The sequence below is a fragment of the Malaya genurostris genome, chromosome 1 (genome assembly GCF_030247185.1).
Source record: "Malaya genurostris strain Urasoe2022 chromosome 1, Malgen_1.1, whole genome shotgun sequence".
Taxonomy (NCBI): Eukaryota; Metazoa; Arthropoda; class Insecta; order Diptera; family Culicidae; genus Malaya; species Malaya genurostris.
This window is the reverse complement of record NC_080570.1, coordinates 14,002,774-14,016,959: the sequence shown is the minus strand read 5'-3', so window position 1 is coordinate 14,016,959 and position 14,186 is coordinate 14,002,774. Positions and strand designations below refer to the sequence as shown.

The window sequence follows — 14,186 nt, the reverse complement described above, 5'->3', positions numbered from 1 at the left end:
ACCAGCGGCTGACTGACTGTGGGTTGAATTATCCTGCGATGGGTACGACCTGCAACCGTTTGGGGCGGCCAACCCGGGATCGATTACACTTGCGCCGACGGCTGACGGATAAGTTGGCTGCAACGAATGCCGCAGGAAAATTGATTCTACTAAGTGAATGGAAATCCGTTACATTTGCATTATCGAAGCGAAATACTGCGAGGAGAAAGAAAAAAAAACCAAACAAGAAACCCGTTCGAAATGAATCTCTGCCCCAAATTCGGACTATTCTTACGCTTCTGACAGCAGAACTCGAACTCATTACTAAACATAAAACCAGTAAATGAGTTTGAAGACGAATCTTTTCAGCACCACGAGTCTGTTAGTCCGGTCACAGCTTGCGTCTTTTTAGTGTGGGGTTAATTATTTATGGAAAAGAGAAAATTCTGCAGGCGGGTTCATTATGGAAATCTACCTCTCGAGATAAATTAATGTGAAAAGCGTCACTGCTGGAAAATAGACTGTGGCAAAGTACGAGTGGATGTGTGTGTGTGCGCGAGTGAGTTTGTCCCGCCGGCGATGGAATTTAATTGTGGAATATTATATTGATTATGAATTTCGGCTTGCAGGTTTTTCACTGGTGAAAAACAACCAATGTTATGTCTGTCATATCACTTGAGTCACTAACAATAGTGAACTTTTCGTTTTGAAGCAATTTCCAAATTCTGACGTAATGAATAAGCGCTAACTCATGCTGCAGAGACAAATTGCTTGCTTAACCTGTTTTTTTTAAATTATCGCAAACCTTTTGAAGCATAATTGAATGTAATTTACGCATTTGGAACAATGTTCAACTAGGTTCTGGTGATAACAGAATTCTGAGAAACATGCAAACGTAAATATACATTATAAATTTTCCAGATTACCAATTGTAGCATTGCATTCTGACAAAATTTTATATTTTTTATAACTTTTATCTGTTAAATGAATAATACTAGTAGTTTATTTTCGTATACATATTTGAACTATTCAGTCATTTTTCTCTCTTCCGTTTCTTTAGTCTTTTCTCATCTACCATGACTGTTTTGCCATAAAGTGCATTCTATTTTTTGTCTTCCAGGTAATTTTGGAAATTTTTGTGTAATTTTCATTTTAACATTCTTGTGTCATCTGTTAATTGTTTTATTTTTTTGCTATTTGTGTCAATTTATTGTCATTTTTTTATTTTTGTTTTATTTTTAAGTCATTTTTGTGTGTTTTTACATCTTTTGCAATTTTGATCCTGCCTTTGTCATTTTTATAATTTGGTACTTACAGTGTTAGGTTCGATCCTGTTATGGCAATCTAAAGAAATTTTTGATTTTTAAAAAGATTTTTTATGATTTCTGAGTGACTTCTGAGTCATTTTTGTGAATTTTTAACAACTTAAATCAATTTTGAGTCATTTTTATGTTATTTTTGTACAGTTATTTATTAGTTATTATTTTATCATATCTGGACCTTAGCTGTCATTTGAATCCCCTCTATGCTTTTTTTTGTGTCATTTTTTGTTCTATTTTTACATTATTTTCTGTCAACTTGAATATTTTTGTCACATTTTTAATGTAAATTCATTTTTGTCATTTTTTTCAGTTTGGTAATAGAGTAATCTTAAACTACTTTTGTAATATTTTGTAGTATTTTCGTTCCTTTTTGTTCAAGTTGTAGTTTGTCATTTTCTGTCATATATGTTTTTTGTCATTTTCTATTACTATCCGAAGTTTTTTGTAATTTTTAACATTTTTTGTCACATTCGACATTTCACATTTTTGTCATTTTCTGTCGTTTTTTGTCATTTTCTATAGTTCTTTTGAGTTATTCATGTCTATCGCTATTTTTGAAATTTTTGTCATTTTGATAGTTTTACATATTCATTATTTTGGTCATATTTTTGTAATATTTTTGTCACAATTTTGTCATATTTTTGACATATTTTGGTCAAATTTTGGTCATATTTTTGTCATATTTTTTTCAAATTTTTTTCATATTTTTTTCATATTTTTGTCATATTTTTATCATATTTTTATCATATTTTTATCATATTTTTATCAAATTTTTATCATATTTTTATCATATTTTTATCATATTTTTATCATATTTTTATCATATTTTTATCATATTTTCATCATATTTTTATCATATTTTTATCATATTTTTATCATATTTTTATCATATTTTTATCATATTTTTATCATATTTTTATCATATTTTTATCATATTTTTATCATATTTTTATCATATTTTTATCATATTTTTATCATATTTTTATCATATTTTTGTCATATTTTTATCATATTTTTGTCATATTTTTATAATATTTTTATCATATTTTTGACATATTTTGGTCATATTTTGGTCAAATTTGGTCATATTTTGGTCATATTTTTGTCATATTTTTTTCAGATTTTTTTCATATTTTTTTTCATATTTTTGTCATATTTTTATCATATTTTTATCATATTTTTATCATATTTTTATCAAATTTTTATCATATTGTTATCATATTTTTATCATATTTTTATCATATTTTTATCATATTTTTATCATATTTTTATCGTATTTTTATCATATTTTTATCAAGTTTTATCATATTTTTATCAAATTTTTATCATATTTTTATCATATTTTTATCATATTTTTATCATATTTTTATCATATTTTTATCATATTTTTATAATATTTTTATCATATTTTTATCATATTTTTATCATATTTTTATCATATTTTTATCATATTTTTATCATATTTTTATCATATTTTTATCATATTTTTATCATATTTTTATCATATTTTTATCATATTTTTGTCATATTTTTTTCATATACACTGAGGTCTTTTTTTATGCGGCCTTTTTTTATGCGGTTTTTTACGCGACTTTTTTATGCGAATTTTCAGAGTTATGCGGTTTTTTTTATGCGAAGTTTCAGAGTTATGCGGATTTTTTTATGCGAATTTTCAGAGTTATGCGGTTTGCCCTTCTGCGGTCTTTTTTTATGCGAAGTTTCAGAGTTATGCGGTTTTTTTTATGCGAATTTTCAGAGTTATGCGGTTTTTTTATGCGAATTTTCAGAGTTATGCGGTTTTTTTTATGCGGTTTTTTTTTATGCGGTACGTAAATTCGCATAAAAAAAGACTTCAGTGTATTTGTCATATATTTGTCAAATTTTTGACATATTTTAGTCATATTTTAGTTATATTTTAGTCATATTTTAGTCATATTTCACCCATATTTTAGTCATATTCTAGTCATATTTTAGTCATATTTTAGTCATATTTTAGTGACATTTTAGTCACATTTTAGTCATATTTTAGTCATATTTTAGTCATATTCTAGTCATATTTTAGTCATATTTTAGTCATATTTTAGTGACATTTTAGTCACATTTTAGTCATATTTTAGTCATATTTTAGTCATATTTTAGTCATATTTTAGTCATATTTTAGTCATATTTTAGTCATATTTTAGTCATATTTTAGTCATATTTTAGTCATATTTTAGTCATATTTTAGTCATATTTTAGTCATATTTTAGTCATATTTTAGTCATATTTTAGTCATATTTTTGTCATATTTTAGTCATAGTTTAGTCATATTTTAGTCATAGTTTAGTCATATTTTAGTCATATTTTAGTCATATTTTTGTCATATTTTAGTCATATTTTTGTCATATTTTAGTCATATTTTAGTCATATTTTAGTCATATTTTAGTCATATTTTAGTCATATTTTAGTCATATTTTAGTCATATTTTAGTCATATTTTAGTCATATTTTAGTCATATTTTAGTCATATTTTAGTCATATTTTAGTCATATTTTAGTCATATTTTAGTCATATTTTAGTCATATTTTAGTCATGTTTAAGTCATGTTTTAGTCATATTTTATTCATATTTTAGTCCTATTTTATTCATATTTTAGTCCTATTTTAGTCATATTTTAGTCATATTTTAGTCATATTTTAGTCATATTTTAGTCATATTTTAGTCATATTTTAGTCATATTTTAGTCATATTTTAGTCATATTTTAGTCATATTTTAGTCATGTTTTAGTCATATTTTAGTCATATTTTAGTCATGTTTTAGTCATATTTTTGTCATATTTTAGTCATATTTTAGTCAAATCTTTGTCATATTTTAGACATATTTTTGTCATATTTTTGTCATATTTTTGTCATATTTTTGTCATATTTTAGTCATATTTTAGTCATATTTTAGTCATATTTTAGTCATATTTTAGTCATATTTTAGTCATATTTTAGTCATATTTTAATGATATTTTAGTCATATTTTAGTCATACTTTAGTCATATTTTAGTAATCTTTTAGTCATGTTTTAGTTATATTTTAGTCTAAATTTTTGTTATATTTTTGTCATACTTTAGTCATATTTTGGTCATATTTTTGTCATATTTTTGTTATATTTTTGTCATGTTTTAGTATTTTTTTGTAATATTTTAGTCATTTTTTAGCCATATTTTAGTCATATTTTAGTCAAATTTTAGTCATATTTTAGTCATATTTTAGTCATATTCTAGTCATATTTTTGTCATATTTTTGTAAATTTTTAACCATATTTTTGTTATATTTTTGCCATATTTTTGTCATATTTTTGTCATATTTTTGTTATATTTTTGTCAAATTTTTTTCATAATTTCGTCCTATTTTTGTCGCACTTTCGTTTCATTTTTGTTACAGTTTTGTCTCATGTTTGTCCCATCTTTGTCTCATATTTTGTCTCCTTTTTTCGTCTCATTTTTTGATTATTTTTTGTCTGTTTGTCTCATTCTTGACTTTGTCATTTTTATCTCATTATTAACTCATTTTTGTCTCAATTTCATCATTTCTGTAAAAAAAAATTTTAAAAATTTGTAAAATTTAAAAAAAAAAGTTTGTAATTCTGTAAATTTTGCAAATGTTGCAAATTTTTAATATTTCAAACAATTTTTGTCTTTTGAGTCATTTTGATTACGTTTTCATCATTTAGTAAATTGATTGTATAAGTGTCACTTTGAGTATTTTTTCTGGCATTTGTTTGACATAGATTTAAGTCATTATCATAAAATTCAGTCATAAAACAGTTTACGTTTTTTATAAATTGTGTCGTATGTGAATTTGCGTCACCTGTAATCTTCATATTCTTTCACATTCGTTTTCCAAACAGAAGTTTTCCTAACTCGAAAGACAAATAATTTGAAAAACCGAATGTCTGCGTTACTCTGAAAATTATTGGCCTGATGTTAAAACTAAACAGTCGGTTTTAGAACTAAAAACTCGTAAATTTGAATGTTTTCCTCAACTCTTGAAAGGCAATCGACACTTGAATTATCCAGCACCGATCTCAACAGAATTAACGAGTCTTTGTTCAAATCTAACCTCAAAGGGAAAGCTGAAAAAATAATCCGACCACCTTGATCGCATCCCACACGGAATTAGGCGAATATTCATGCTGCGTCATCACAATGGATTCCGGTTCTACAATGTGCCGTGGCGTGTTTGCGTGCGAATAAATATCAAAGGAAACTACATAACTGACAAATCTAACGTGAGGAAAACTGTTGGAGGGCTCGGATTTTTTTTCTGGTTCTATCTGCTCGGCAGCTGTGGCGTATGCGAGTGAGTGAGAGTGTGTGTGTCTGCGAAGGAGTGTAAAAAAGAAATCGGTGTTTGACTAGCAGTGGCCAGCACACTTTTCCGGGACTGTCGGGACCGGTTGGCGAATATCTCCGAAGGACTCGCTCACTCGCAAGGAAAGCAAACAGCATGTGCAAATGTTAGAAAAACGAACAGTTTAATTAAATTCTTGGCCATGCCGGCCAACTACTTCGGAACTACTCACCTCTGGGGTTGCCAGCCGGAGGACCATATCGTTGTAATCGTTCACCATTTTGGTAACGTGCTCCACATCCGTAAATAGTTGCTTCTGGAAGTAGACAGAGCGGAAGAAAAAGGATGATATATGATGTCGCTGCTAGTTATATCGGAACGAAAAGTGGATATTGTTTGGTGGTTTTCCTTCGGTGGATTGGATTGAATTGGTTGCGGGGGATGCTGAGGGCTTCCGATCAAAGGGTTCGTCGTTTTGTTGATTCGGAGAAGGTTCGGTGTTTTCTATTTTCTTTTACAAACAGTCACGATTGAGTCTTTCAATTAACCTCGACAGTAATTCTATACTATAGATGGCAGGGACTGGGGTTTTAACGAAATTGCTTTTATGTGGAACGAAGTGAAGGACTAGAAAGGACTTGTTTTCATTGAATTTTATACGTCGTGAGCGATTTCACTGGAACACAGCAATGGAACGAAAATTTTATCAACCAAGACTAGCATGAATCCTTTGAAATTGTGGTTTCTACGAGACCAGAAATTTAAATTGATTTGCATGCTGACACACTTCGAAAGGATACCATAAATTAGCATACATTTTCCAATATTTGTCCGTGTTAGTTGACAGGGAGAACAAGCACAAGCTGACTCGACAGTTTTTCTTTTTTTTTTTTTGTTGCTCTCCCTTCTTCTGTTCTTGGCATTCCTGGTAATATTTTTACTCCGACCGGTGAACGAAAGAACCTAATTGTCAGCAGTATCCGTCGTGGTCGGTTTCAACCTGCCACTGGCTAGATAACAAACTGTCATTGGGTTGGAGTAAGACGACATTCACCAACTAAACTGCTGTCACACAGGATGAAACAGACGTCCGTCGAAGGAGTAATAAAAACGACAGATCACTTCCCAAGAGGTCGGTTTATGCTTTGCTAGCTGCTAGTTTGGACGCCGTATGGAACCAATGGCCAATTGGTATTAGTAGTATTAGTGACGTCATGAAAAGAAACCGGGTGTGAGAGAGGAACTCATAGACACGAAAGGAAAAGCTCGATTAGTTCTCCTTTGATCGATTCAATCGATTATTACTCTGGATTTAGCTTCAATCAATTACCGTATAATTCGATAACTGATGGATTAGTCATCAGTAATCAGTTGCAGTTCCGAATAAGTTCAATCAATTACTGAACTGGTCAGATCGCTAAAAAAAAATTTAGCTGAATTTTGTACAAGATACGACCGATCATAATGATATTAAAAATGCAATTTTGAAACTCTCTTATCAACAAATTTAAATTTGAAAAATAGGCAAATAATTGTGAAATACTACCTAGGATTCTAAAGCCGTTCTGGAAGAGTCGCCGCATTTTCAAGTTATAGTAATTATAGAAGTGCTCTACAGTTGTGAGCGTCGGTGTGAATATACCTCGCAGGGCGACACCAAAAGGGTAAGTAAAAGAAGCGAAATATATTTAATCTGTAAACTTTTATTATCGATAGTATATTGTTAGTTCCGTTGCAGTGATCGAAGTATTTATTTCGCTTCACGTAAAAAATGGTATTTCATTCGAAATCCACCTCAAAATAATGGAATAACTTATTCTCGTGACAGATAGAACGATGACGAAGATATTTTTTCAATCACAAGTATTTTTCCATCCATCCAGTCATTTAGGGACGGGTATAGTGTGATGGGTAAGTCGATGCCCGTTCACGCAGCCTACTTGGGTTCAATTCCCATCCCCGCACATAGGGTCAGAAAATTTTTCTGGCCCGAAGAGGCGAATGACCTTAAGGTTAAAACCTCTATAATCGAAACAAAAAAAAAATCGTCATTTGGAACTAAATGACGGCTATACCTATAAATCGGTAGAGCCGCTGCTCAAAAACTATGGGAGAGATGCCGCTTTTTCAATATGAAACTTACGTCTTGTAAGACGCGTCTAATACCCAAAACATGAATGTTATGTTTCTTATTTAAAGCATACAGAAAGCCTACCCAATATAAAATGGGGGCTAGTGTAATGCTAAACCTGTGGTCACCTGGAAATTCGAGCAGCCATGAAATGTATCAAAAAAGGACAGTAGATAGTATCAATTTTTCGTTTTAAAATGTGTCAATTAAACATTAAAAATGCAACAGCAGTATTTGGCCATGTGTAAATGCAACAAACCGGAATTTTTGCGTCGATATGTGACAATGGATGAAACATGGACTCATCACTTCACTCCGGAATCAAAACGATCGTCATCTGAGTGGAGAGCAACTGGTGAACCTTGTCCAAAGCACCCGAAAGCACAACAATCGACTGGAAAGGTTATGGCCTCGGTATGCTGGGACAGTACCGTAAAGTGGTAGGTTTTTTGCTCTTTTCCTGTTTCAAATAAAATTTTCTTGTAAATGGTGCAGAATATAGAAAAACCCGCCTGACAATGTCTTCGAAATTGAGTTGAGAATATTCTGTGAAATTTTCCGAATGATTCATTGAGTTTTGCGGTCGTGTTGTATTTTTTTCTGACTGAAGAACTGCTGAAAATTGAAACGCTCGGAAATACATACCTCTACTTGTTCATCGAATATCTCGACTTTGAAGGCTTGTATCATAAATCTACAGTGACAAAGTCTAGATAATTTAGTTTAGATGCGAGTAGTATAAAAAAAACATATATGTTATCGCGATAAAAATAAAGTCTTGTATTTTTCTGTGAAACAAAGTCAGTTTCAATGCATTCGCCATTTTTTTTTACTTTGGTTTTCTGATAGCATTCTGAAAAAGGAGAGAGAAATAGAATTGGCTCGACAAGGCTGCCAAACACATTCAATATTTGTGAAAGTTGAATATGTTTTCATTGTTCATTGGAATCATGTAATGTCCAACCCATACGATAGATTAATGCGATAAAACTTCTCATTAAAATAATAAAATGTATGCTGGCAACTCGGTACAGTTTGCTCATATACGAGAGAGTACAAGAGAAATACGATGCGCAAAGGGAATTGAGCGAGCCACGTGGTCGATTTAAAACTCAACACGCGACCCTCTGTCCTCAGACCTTAACAGTAAATATTATATAGCGTTATTGGAGCGTTTGAATGTTGCAATTACAAAGAAACGACCGCATATGGCAAAGAATAAAAAGTTGCTACATTAAGGCAATGCACCGTTGCTCCCACATCCATTATATTCGCCAGATTTGGCTCCCAGCAACTACTGACTGTTCGCAGACCTGAAAAAAATGCTCGCCGCCGAGAAATTTCGTACGAATCAAGTTATCGCTGAAACTGAGGCCTATTTCGAGGCAAAACATAAATCGTTCTACGAAAGAGTGGTATTGAAGCGGCGCTGGAATGATTGCGTTGCTCTGATGATTACGTATTATTTCTCGATGAACATTCGATTATATTCTGAGTGCAAATGACAGTTTCTCGCTGTTTACTTTCTCTTCCAAGTATTACGAATTATTCCTGCATTTTTCGATAGTTTCTTCATTGCAGATTAAAATATGATAGTATTACTTATTATTCTCTGCAAATAGTTAGAGAGATAAATTGCTAAGAGTACCATAATAGCTGAAAGTGAAAGTAATTCTGAGTCTACACTTCAAGGTGAAATGTAGTGGAATGCGTGCGTCGTGTTTTTTGATCAATTATTCAAAAACTAAACCGGTTTTCGAAAAACCAAAAACACTTAATTTAAATTTATTCCAACTAAGTATTAACTAAGTAAATAATTAATGACGCTAAACGTCATTCAACGACAACGAAAGTCATCATTTAGTATTTAAATCAAATTTGTGACTGCGACCCAGAGGAGGTTATTGTATTACATTTCTTAACGTTTAACTTAACGCACATGTCTAAGACCTTCTAAACGTTCATTTCTAGGGCTAACCAATCCACAAGACTTGTGATGATGTGATAGATTTCGAGAAGTGGGTCGAAATATTCGTGGAGAACCGAAAACATTTTCTAAATTTGTAGGTCATACAAACTTATTTTGGCTATACTTGTTTCCGTTTCAGGTTCCGAAAGTAGCGGTTAAAAATTTCAAAATGAAACTCACATCGATTTCTCAGGGATGACTTTAGGTTTGGGAACAGATAACAGTTCGAGTAAGCCAAAGATTTTAACCATGGTAACGATGCTCACGGGATTCATGTAAGTCCCTTTCATAGCGATTTCGGTCTTTAATCGATTTTTTAATGCACGCTAATACTTCTATTGAGGTACACTCCAAAAATATACTATGACAATCCCCGAAAACCGCCATCATGATCTTTCCGACCCATTGAGCCTTTCCCATTTCAGGCACTCGTACCGCTTCGAAGTACGACTTCAGTTCATTGTGGGGTAATCATTTTGTTCTCTGGCGTTTAATAATGGAACCAGCCAAACATGTACTCGAAGTGCGCTTGCGTTCGTATTTTTAGTTAAAAATAAATATGTGCGGAATCCAGCGATAGCATATATTTCTCTTCTGTAGAATCTTGCCCAACTATGGCAAGCTCTTTCCGGTCATCCAATACAATTTTATTATTTTTGTCGTTTATTTTGCCCTGGTTTTAAGATAAATTCTATTTAGTTTTGACACTTTTCGCTTCGCATCAAAATTTTGTTCTTGTTTCTATTTTTGATTTCGGGAGAGGCCATGGTCCCTCTGGGTACGTGACTGGTAGAAGAAGAATCTATGCTTGCTGCTAAAATCAGGCATATACATTGTTACCATATTACTGAATTATAAATACTCATAGTTGCAATAGTAATTAATAACAATAAAGATTGAATAAAGAGATATTCAAAGTGTGCAACATTCAAAAAACCTTTACAAATCAACAGAGTCTGTTTAATAAGCCAACTAACTAGTGGTAAGCCCACTGCGCTCAATCGCTGAAAATATTCCTGGTTTCTATGTGTCGCTTTTGCTTGTTATTGTTTGTGCGACGCTTCGTTCAACTCCAGCACCTACACAAACGAATGCATATTTGGCAGCGCCGCATTGGACACGGACCAGATGACTACCATTTTTAATGCCAATATTGTATTTCATATGACATTTCATTAGGTTTCATGATTATTGTATAGTTCAATAATACTTGCTAAGGGCTTATGCTGAAAGATTGTTCATTGTGTTAAACCACGTTTAATAAGAAAAAAATATCTACACTTTGAACTGAATCCATTTGCAAGCCACCGTTTCTCTTGTAACATAAATGTCGACTCCAGTAAGGAAACGACAAACCGATCCATTTTCAAGCATACGATACCCAAGTAGCAAACGTTGTTCTTGTATTGGATCTCTTAACTCTTCCCGCAAGGATTGTGTGATTGGAAAAGCGCACTTTGCTTGTATGATGTGCAACAAGTTTCTTGTTTGACATGTTTCACAGCAGTAATGTTTGTTGAGAGAAAACTGGGAATGAAACTGTTTAAATGAACATATTGTACAGTCAGTTAACAAAACCGATCTGAAACATAATCCTTTCAGGTTTTTGAGTTGGTTTCACAAGCAGTAATGTGAATGATTTTCACATTTGTAACAAAAACACTTCAATCAATCACTTGTGTAACATATCCAACAAAAATAACCGTACTGTAGCAATTGTGAAACATGTCAATTTTGACAAGTTCTAATTGCTACTTGGGTATTGAAGTAATGTTTTTGAATCAAGTTAAACAAATCACCGAGATACAAGCGCTTTAAATTAGGTACGAAAAATCAATTGGCCGAATTGGCCTGCTAGCAGAGATGCCAGATCTGCAGATTTGTCTGTAAATCTACAGATTTCGTATAAAGTGCTGCAGACATTTTTTATTGTGCAGACTTTTTAAAATCTAGCTTTTCGCAGACTTTCGTCAAAATTTACAGACTTTTGAAATTGCCGCGACCTTTTTTTTCTTGTTCGCCAAGTCAGTTTAGTGTATCAATCTTTATAGAGAAATAAAGACATACTTGCTAACTTTTTTTCGGATATACAGACTTTTGCAACCCTGTCTGAAGATATTTGAAGTTTTTAGGGCAATCGAAGTTAGTTCGTATGGCCATCAACTAACTAACATGATCCGAAAAATATGCTTAATTTTCGGTAGGAGCATAAGATCATTCATTTGAACCTAAGATTAGGAATACCGGACAAAGTGTAAAAATAAGTGTGATTTTTTTTTGAGTGTATGACTATTATCTGCCGTCGTTATTCGAAAACCGGGAATACTTTCGAGACCAATTTAGAAAACTTTTTACTAGCATTTTTACGATTGTAATTTATTTTCTTCCTACATTCTAAGAGTATGGACCATCCTGCGAATTATTTGAACTTTTAGTTAAAATTTGACAGTCGGGCAGTTATTTTTTATCGAGTGGTAAATTTATCTAAAACTGCGGCCCATCTCGAAGTTTGACGGATGGAAAGTTAAATGGGTCTATTTTGCTCTGAATATGAAGTAATAGCAAGTAGTGTAATAATTGGAATTCAGCGAAAGTAAGAATAACTTCGAGATAAACTTACTTCATTTAAAAAATATTTAAACTTTTTATTGGGGTATTTTCTTTGAGTGAAAGTATAAAAAGAAATTACACAGAAGCAATTTTTACTAAAAGTTTAAAATTAGAATGTTTTAGCAAGATATGTTTCAGTGTTTCCACTCAAGTCGATTAGAAAATCATTTAATGTGCTATTCTCGTTTGAGTGAATATGACAAATATTATACACAAATCCAACTGCAATGACAGAAAATGACGTGGCCGTATTTAGATACAGAATGAATAATTCGACTCAAAATTTAATAGTCAGTTGATGTTGAACAATCGTTCGCACCACACGCGAATAGTTCTTCGGTTCGGAGAAAATCCGCAGAGAAAATACGCTAGGAAGTATTTTCAAACTAAGTTTACAAGTTTTGCAATGGAAGCATTATTTTTTCCACAACAGCGAGTATCCAGCTGAGCGAATAAATGTATCTTTCAGTCTCGTCCTCCACTCAACCCTTCAAGCTACTTGCTTCGTTGGCGGCTGGCTGCCGAATAAAGTTCAAATTGTAAAATGGCATATATTTATAGATCCAATTTTGTGTGAAAGTTTATACTGCCTAGAACGATGCGCTATTTTCGACGCGAAGCCTCCTTATAACGATCGAAGCAGATTTGCTACTGAATGAAATTAGAAGTGTAAAGCAACGATCGAAACCGTCGGACGTGCGAACGAAATCGAACGGATGACATCACGACGGCATGTTGTGATTGGCACGTGAAAACATAGGTCGATTCAAACCAATTTTTCAAACGTATGCTATTGAAATACTGATACGACGATGCCATACATGTTTAAGTTAAATGTTCCCGAATCGATTGGTTGTTAAATTATATCAATCCATCAACAAGTGACTGGGTTATTATCGTTCAAAATTATGACGATTGCATCTAGTATCAATGCGGCATTACTCCGTACTTATGGGTTATCTGAGTACTGTCGAACAAGGTTAGAACTTTTGAGTGGCTAAACCAAGCACATTTCTTCCAAAGTACTTATTCTCGGCAAGAACCCTCAGTCTCTGTATAGCGAAATGGGCCTGGAAATCTACATTCTTCGCCATAGCAGCTCATAAAATTATGAATCAGCAAAAGCTACCGGGACAAAGGGAACGCCAGTTATCGATATTAATATTGGCTACATTATGTTATCGCGTTTCAGATGTTTTATAATTCTGGCTGCACACGAGGGAACCCTTCTCTGCTGGAACCGTCCCCGGCATCCAATCTAATTTCCATACTGTAAAAAAAAACTGAAGCTCCTGCAATCGCGAACCGACGGTGCTTTTATCTCTCGAGTCACTCGAACAGAGAAAGCACTCGAATGCCATCACGAGACAGAACACAGAACCTTCGGAAAACATAATTTAATCCTACTAGCTCAGTAATGTTTCAGTGCAAATGAGGCGCATTTCTGTCGAAAATGGTTTCGTTCAAACCTCGTCTGGTGCTCCTGGTCCTCTTGTGTAACCAGTTTAAACCGCAAAATAGTTCGGAGATATCAAACTTCTAGGACAGACAGACAGACAGACAGGATTTACCACCGACCGGCAGGTGCAAAACGCTGTCGAAAATGGATTGCTTACCTTTCTCATAATGGCAGTCCTAATGGCAGGACTGAGAGTGAATCCCATGTACTCGAACTGCTGACCTTCGCTGATGGCATCGAATATGTCTGGTTTCGTTGGTCGGAAAGAACATCATGAAATAGAAGAGAGTAAGAACAAAGAGCTAGAGAAAGAGGAAAAAAAACACATTTCGAGTGGGTTATTGGAAATGATAATCAGTCTCTTGAAGGATGAACGAACGAACGAAGGATGTGCGCT

At 32.9% G+C, this 14,186-nt stretch overlaps 1 protein-coding gene across 2 annotated transcripts in view; it reads right to left on the bottom strand.

Annotated features, from left to right (window-relative positions):
- LOC131432979 (dynein axonemal heavy chain 10) overlaps window positions 1-14,186 on the bottom strand; it is a 163,108-nt gene that overhangs the window by 113,385 nt on the left and 35,537 nt on the right. For both annotated transcript variants that reach the window (XM_058599673.1, XM_058599681.1), the window contains exons 18-19: window positions 13,947-14,035; window positions 5,853-5,936 (exon numbers count right to left, since the gene is read on the bottom strand). In XM_058599673.1, coding sequence (XP_058455656.1) covers window positions 5,853-5,936; window positions 13,947-14,035 — 173 coding nt within the window. The remainder of the gene's footprint in view (window positions 1-5,852; window positions 5,937-13,946; window positions 14,036-14,186) is intronic.